We start from the raw sequence: 7,248 nt of genomic DNA on the forward strand, positions 1-7,248 counted from the left end.
TCTCTCCAATTGGTATCTTATATAATCTTTTCTCCCTGCTGTCGGCCCATGCATGTTTTGGCAGTGATGTAGTGAAACATGAAGAGGCAGACTTAGCTACGTGGAGCCATGGGTGAATCTGAACTTCCTGAACTTGCTTGGTGAATCTTGGAGCATTATAGAGATTATCTCATTGGGTTTTTTTGTCTGCAAACCTATGATTGTTTCCTCTGATTTTTTTTCCCTGTCTGGTTAGCACGTAATGCTTTCAGCCATTAAAGTATGTGCTTTGTATTTGGTTTTATGTGGTGGGTTTTTTAAATTGAACAATACAGACAATTGGAGGTCAGGTCTTAAAAGGTTTGATGAAATTTCCAGGCCTGAACAAAATTAAAACAGTTCTATTTTGGAGAAACATTTTGTATCTTCTTATTAGTAGCACTATTAGTATTAGTATAAAGCAATGGAAAGAGGAGAGGCTCTAAAGATGCGTTTTAATGTTCTTACTCCATCCTTTGGATAAGGGGTAACTGAGAATAGACCTTTCCACAAACCCAGAGCGACAAAAACTGAGCGTTTGACTGAAAATGTGATATTTCTGTTTTCAGGGAATAGAGCAATTGAAAAAGGAAGAGAGAAGATGGGCTAAAAAAACAAAATGGATGAACATGAAAGCAGTATTTGGCCATCCGTTCTCTATAGCATGGCTTAGCCCATTCGCAACACCAGACCAAGGAAAAGCAGACCCATACCAGTATGTGGTCTGAGGAATTCTTGACCAGCATTTCCACTAAGATAGAAACATATTGCAGCACTACTGTTTAAATTTTCCATGAATGTTTAAAACGAAAAGCAAGACAAACTTTTTTTTATGTCTAATGAATGGCTGATAATTGCAGAGAAAAAAAAGCCCTGTATTCCACAACTTCAGATAATTCTATATCTCTGGCTGAAACTGCTGCTGTTGCTTTTCTTTCTTTCTTTCTTTCTTTCTTTTTTTTTTCTTAATCATGTTAACTTTACTGGCTTTTGTTTCTCTCTGCTTTCTGTATGGCATAACTAATGTGAAGGGAGTTTTCCTCCTCCGTTGTGACCCACCTCTTCTGAGTAGGTTTTCATGCTGTCTGCTGACTGTGCTGAGCTCTGTGGAAGACATACGAGTGCCAAGTCCTACACAGACACCTTTGGACTTCCTGAAGGAGCGCGCTGCTCTTTCAGAAGTGAACTTGAACTGGGAAGTAGACCCTTGACTTTACCAAAAGGCACAAGATGAGAACGCAGCAAGAGAGCCAGTTGACCTGGTGATTGCACGCAGTTCAAGTATCTAAAGCAAACATTGCCAATGCTGCTTCCCCCTCGTTTTTCCTTCCAGCTACAAAATCGATTTCATCTTTCTGGCATTATTTTGTCTGTTCCCTCCCTGGTGCGCAGGAAATTGTTGCCATCATAGGGTAACTGTGTTGCAGATTTAGAAGACTTTGTGGATTTTTAAAATGCCTTACATTTGCAGAAAAGAAAGAGGAAGAATCTGATTTTCAAATGCTTAGAATGGGAGCAGCATCGTGTTGGCGTGTGTTTGTCTCGTAAATGAGCTGTTGGAGCAATACCTGTTAAATAGCTTTGAAAAACTGATGTGAATGCCTGGAGGCAGATGGATAAAGACTGACCTTGGTGGGATGTGTCGTTATGCCAGGGAGATGGATCCTACGTTCTTAGCATCGCCCTGGTGTGGAGCTTTGTGAATCTTTTACTGTGTATGTGCACACCTGTGTGCAGACGCACACCGTGTGTGTGTATGTTAAGGCTGGGAACTGGTGGTGGTAAGGAGCATGTGTACTTCATGGACTGTGTGGTGATGAAAGGGGAGGGACAGAAGGCATTCCAGAAACAGGTAAGGCCAAACCATTCATAACTGTGACCGATGCCTTGTGTTCAGGCAGAAATTTTGCTATATTTTGGATCATTACTCCTATAGACTTATCAGAATATTGCGAACAAAGGAAAAACTACTCATCAGCTGTGTCCAGGAATTCCAAGGAATCTTTTCTTTCCTTGGTTTAAATCAAAGCCGTATTTTTTGGAAGATGATGTGTTTAGACTGCTTCAAAGCCATGGGGGGATGGAGGGAAATCAGGGAAGGAGAAGTTTAGCGGATGTCTCATTTTGGAAGTAATGTGAATGCTGCATCTTTTCAATCTGTCAATGCTTCCATATGGAAAACAAATGCAATAAAACTTTTCCAAAAAAATTCTTTGCTGTTCTTAATTTCTTGAAACTTTGGGAAAATCTGTAACGGCTTCCTGAGCTTGGTCTGAGCAGGATTGGCTTTTGTCACCCAGATAGGTAATGAATGAATGCATCTCACCATGTAATTAATTGCTGAATCGCACGTTCTGGTTTTGTTTTATGTCCTGTTATTCACTACGCATTTTGAAGGAAGGCTGCTTGCATTGTTCTGGCATTTAGGTCATTGTGAGGAAAACAAAAATGTAATTACTCATTTCTGGTTTCAAACAAACACAAAGTGTTGAAGTATTACCCAGTATTGTATTTTTCAGGCAAGCTTTCTGATGTTCGGAGCCGGCAGGGATGTCTGTTGGTTGGTGCCTGGTGTGCCTCTCTAACTGGTGTTCTCTGGTTGATTTGCACTGTGCATCTCAGAGTGTGACTTGCTGCAGTGTGGCTCAGCACCAACACGAGGAAGGCAGGCTTGCTGGCTCTCCCAAACAGCACCACCTGATTTCAAGTGCTGGTTCTGCTTTGGTGCAGCTGACAGAAATGGGAGCACAGATGTGGAGAGAAGTTATGGTGTTTGCAAGTTCTGCTTGTGTCTTCCTTTTGGATTTTACAAGCATATGAAAAGAACCAAATGCCTTCCTTCTGAGCCGTGAGAGCGGTCTGCAGGCCACTGCTCCTGAGCCAGAGCCCCCAGCACCCTGTATGGCACGGCACAGAAACGGGTGCTGAGGGAGATGGGGCAAGGAGCCAATTACACAGAGCTGCTGGTAAAACAGAAGTTCCTGACTGCTGATTCTTTTCTCACTCGGCTCTATTTATCTGCGCTTGCACATCACAAAGTAAACTTATTTATCTGGGAACCTTTCTTTATCTTTCCCTCCCTTTCTGTAACCTTCCTCACACCCTGCTGACTGTGGCAGCCAGGCAGAATGTGAACAGGAGCTGATTTTGAACAGTTTTGTCTATTTTGAATATGTGCCCAGGAAGGATAAGTAAGGCTGGGGATGGAGAGGAGAGGGAGAGCCTTGCCCTGCCTGCTATGCTGAGCTGCCCTTAGCACAGCTTCGAGCCGACCTCACGTAGTGCCATGGTTGGCAGATGCTGTTCTGAGTGATGGGTGGTGGTTTGGAAAGATGGGGCTTGCTGCTTCGAAATCTTAACAAGCCTTATCCCCCATTTTAGCAGTGTGGATTGAACTGGGTGACACAACCAATTGCCCAAGGAAGCTGTGGTGCTTTATCCCTGGAGGCACTCAAGGCCGGGTTGGATGGCACAACCTGATCCAGTGGGTGACATCCCTGCCCATGGCATGGGGTTGGCACTGGGTGGGCTTTAAGGTCCCTTCCAACTCAAAACATTTCATGACTCTGTGACCGAAGACAGGGTTAGAGCTGGCATGACCAGGGAGGCTTTCCATGCTTGGTGCTTTTTCTCTCCAATGTTAGCGCGGAAGCAAGCTGCTGCTTGTTAATTATGTAATATCACATTAATTATGAGGCTCACTAGGTGTGCAGTTGTGGTGCCACAGAGGTCATTCACATGTCGTTGTTTTCCCCTTGCAAAGCTCTGAGATGATTTGTGGGTACTTAGAGAACACCTCCAGAATCAGAACGGAGGGCTGGTTTGTGTCACGCTATTCTAAAACTGCTGTTTTAAATGGTTTGAACTGAACTTGCTCATTTTTCCTCTCCTTGAACATCTCCAACCTCCAGTCCCGTGTCTTCACTTCTCGAGGAGCAGCGTTTCTGCACTGTCACCTTTGTCACTGTCGCTCTCATCTGCAAAGCTGACTCCATCTCATGTGTAACGCAGAAGGTGGGCATGAGGATGTGTGCCTGACTTCACGCAGGACTAAAAACAAGTGCTCCAAGTGCTCTGTTTCTACATAGAGAAGACTTCCAGACCTGAGCGTTGACAGTCAACCTGTGTCCTTACTGGTGGCCATGGGAAGAGGATGGTTGGAGCTGACCCAGTGCTCCTTCACACCAGGGTTGGCCTTGGACAATTTGTGAAACAGAAATAGCATTCCTCAATATTTGCTCTAAATTGGTGCCAAACATGCGTGTTCTCATATTGATTTTCATTACCAAGCAACATCTGTCTGTTGTAATTCCAGTGACTGGGAAATATGGCAGTTTTCTTGTAGCTGAACCATTGTAAAGAAAAAAAGCCCAAATAAGGTGAAATTTCAGGTTGTGATTGTATTTTGTTACTTGTTGGAAGGACTCTAAAACACTGGGAGAAGAGGTCTCAGTTTAAAAGAGGGATGACCTTCCAGAAGCCTTATTACCAAGCAGTACCAACTTAATTCGCCAAGGTTGGGGCTGTCCATGCGCTGAGTCGTGTTTTGGGGATTTGATGTTACTGGGCATGAATTTGTTGGTACAGCAGGATTTCTGCCTGTCTGTCCATCTCAGTAGCTGAGCTGTGAGCACCATGATGCAGCTCAAATACCTGTTTTGAACGTGAAACGACCCCAGACTCTCCTCTTCTTGCAGGGCATCGAGCGCCTTAAGAAGCAGAAGCCGACCTGGGAGCAGACCAGAGGCTGGGAGGGGATGAAGGCGGCCTTTGGCGGTACCCTGTCCCTGTCCTGGCTCAACCCCTTCTCCAACATGGACTGCAGGAGCCCACCGCCAGCCCCCGCTGCGCCCGCGGCCGCCACCATGACGCAGGAGGAGATCGAGCAGTTCCTGGCTCGGGAGGTGAACATCCAAGTGCCCCATGAGTAGCAGAGCATCAGCCCAGGGGCCAAGGGACGCATCCAGGCGGTGTGTTATTTTATTGACTGCTTGTGGTGGAGAAGCAGGGTGGGTTTTCTTGTCTTTTGTTTTGTTTTGTTTTTAATTGTACTTCGGGTGCTTCTGGTGCAGAATATAATTCAGGACTATTCACGGGGAAGTCGGGTCCAGCACCAGCAGAAGCAATGCAAATCTCCAGAGCAAGTTTAACCCAAAGTGAGAGCCACACGGTTTTTGCAGCTGTGTCCTGCCTTACTGAGCTGCTCTTGTGTGGCCTTCGGGGAGAGACCCAGGTGTGGGGCCGGAGCTGTGGGGCCTCGTGTCCTCATGGCACTGGCTGGATGAGTGTTGCCTCTCATCCTGCCAGTGCCTGCATTCAGAGGTGATGCTCCAGGCATCAGCACTCTGACAACCAAGATCTAGACTGGTTTTGGGCCGGTTTTGCCTTGTCATCTCCCCCACCTTACTGACCAGTGACACCTCACCTGGGCAACGTGCTCCTGGATTCCCACCCCCAGTTGTGCAGCTTTGAGGCCCTGTAACATGCAGCAAAGATAATTATCGCCTTGGGAGAGAGAGATGAAGGAGTTGGGGGGTAAACCGAGGTATTGTGGAAGACCTGGATTAACTTTCAGTTATTTATGAAAGCCCAAATTCCACTGGGTATTGCAAGGGGGTTTTTTCCTCATGGCAGTGATAAAGGAGTTTAAACATGAAGTAACAAACAGTCTGGTGGGTGGGGTGGAAGCTAGGAGTACAGTGGGGCCAGAATCCAGGAAAACAAGGGGAGATGTTTTGAACCATAGTGACCCCCTGTGTTTCTCCTCTTTTTCTATGAAAAAATAGATTTGGGGAAAAAAATGCATAAGGAACTGTGTGTTTATCTAAATGTCTTGGTAAAGGGAAACTTGCTGTACCTTGGGGAAACTGAGGTATCGTCTTGCTGTAGTGCATGAAGCAGAGCGGTGTGGGAATTTGAGCCTGTCTCACTTCTGCACCAGCCTTCATGTCTGCACGGCAGGGTCTGCATCACAGGGACACTGGGGACATATGTGAATCTGTACAGGGAGAAGTGGGGATGCATAAGGTGGAAGCTGGGAGCTGCTGATTTCAGTTAACTCTCCCACCTGTGGGTGGAGGTGGGGTTGCAGGGCCCCACAGGAAGACCAGCCGTGGAAGAGCAGCATTTGGTGTGACAGCTGTATCCACAGTGCTGATTGCTGGGCTGATCTTCCACTTCCTGCATTGCTCCTCAGCAGTGTGGGTTTGTGTGCTGTTTCAATAGCTGGAACTAGAAAGCTGTATGAAAGGAGGACTCCTCTCTGCCTGCTCCATGCTGCCACATTTTTGCCCATCAAAGGTGCAGGAGCTGGAAGAATGTTGGCATCAGGAAATCAGAGCGTTCCCTCACTCCTTTGTACCCTCCTGCTCTGCCTTGGTACAGCATGGCAAAAGTCTGAAGCAGCAGAAGTCCTCATGAGTTGGAGTGATCTGCTTCATTCCAAGCCTTGGCATCCACCTCGTAGTGTAACTCCCACCAGGTAGCTTGAGACCAAAGTTATTTCCAGGGAATTGAAACCAGCCCCCTTCCCCTGCCTGTGGCATCGTGCCTTCACCTCCAGCCCAGGCTGGGCTCCATCAGCACTGCAGCATGGGGCTTCAATCCATGATGGATGGGATCACAGTGGCCATGTGCAGCATTCATGGTCTTTTAAAGCAGGCTTTCTATGCAAGTAAAGAACCTGTATCTCTTGGAAATATATATATTTTGGTAATCATAACTCTGGTTTATGCCTCCGGATGCTAATTATACTTATTAAAGAATTAATATTTCCATGCTGCAGTTTGTGCTCCTCCGTTCCCTGTGCTCCACTCTGCCCTGGGCAGTCTGACCGAGTGCTTGGTTAGCAAACCTGCCCACGGGAAGGGGGTAGAGGTAAGTGATCTTTGAAGCCCCTTCCAAACCAAATCCTTCTATGACTTTATATCAGTCTCTGGCAGGGGGTTAGACCTGAGTGGTCCCATCCCACACAACCCAAACCATTCTGTGATTCATATAGTAAAATCAGGCTGCAGGGGACTTAATGCCACTCAGTGTCAACCCCCTGCCGTGGGCAGGACTGCCACCCAGGGCCACCAAGGGCCCATCCAACCTGGCCTTGAGTGCCTCCAGGGATGGGGCACCACAGCTTCTCTGGGCAGCCGGAGCCAGATAAGGGGTGATGTTCTTCCAGGAGAGTGCTGGAATGATGGTGGAACTTTGAAAACATACACCCCCACCCAAAATAAT

At 46.8% G+C, this 7,248-nt stretch overlaps 1 protein-coding gene across 3 annotated transcripts in view; it reads left to right on the forward strand.

The window, feature by feature from the left end:
* Positions 1–6,798, forward strand: part of ZDHHC3 (zinc finger DHHC-type palmitoyltransferase 3) — a 29,851-nt gene extending 23,053 nt beyond the window's left edge. For 2 of the 3 annotated variants that reach the window (XM_052694227.1, XM_052694226.1), the window contains exon 7: positions 4,716–6,798. In XM_052694227.1, coding sequence (XP_052550187.1) covers positions 4,716–4,949 — 234 coding nt within the window. In that variant the 3' untranslated portion in view covers positions 4,950–6,798. Of the gene's footprint in view, positions 1–587; positions 2,063–4,715 lie in introns of those variants that run through there. The other variant, XM_052694228.1, reaches the window with a different exon arrangement.
* Positions 6,799–7,248: the final 450 nt, after the last annotated feature.

This window comes from Tympanuchus pallidicinctus, unplaced genomic scaffold (assembly GCF_026119805.1).
Source record: "Tympanuchus pallidicinctus isolate F22 unplaced genomic scaffold, pur_lepc_1.0 scaffold3, whole genome shotgun sequence".
Lineage (NCBI taxonomy): Eukaryota > Metazoa > Chordata > Aves > Galliformes > Phasianidae > Tympanuchus > Tympanuchus pallidicinctus.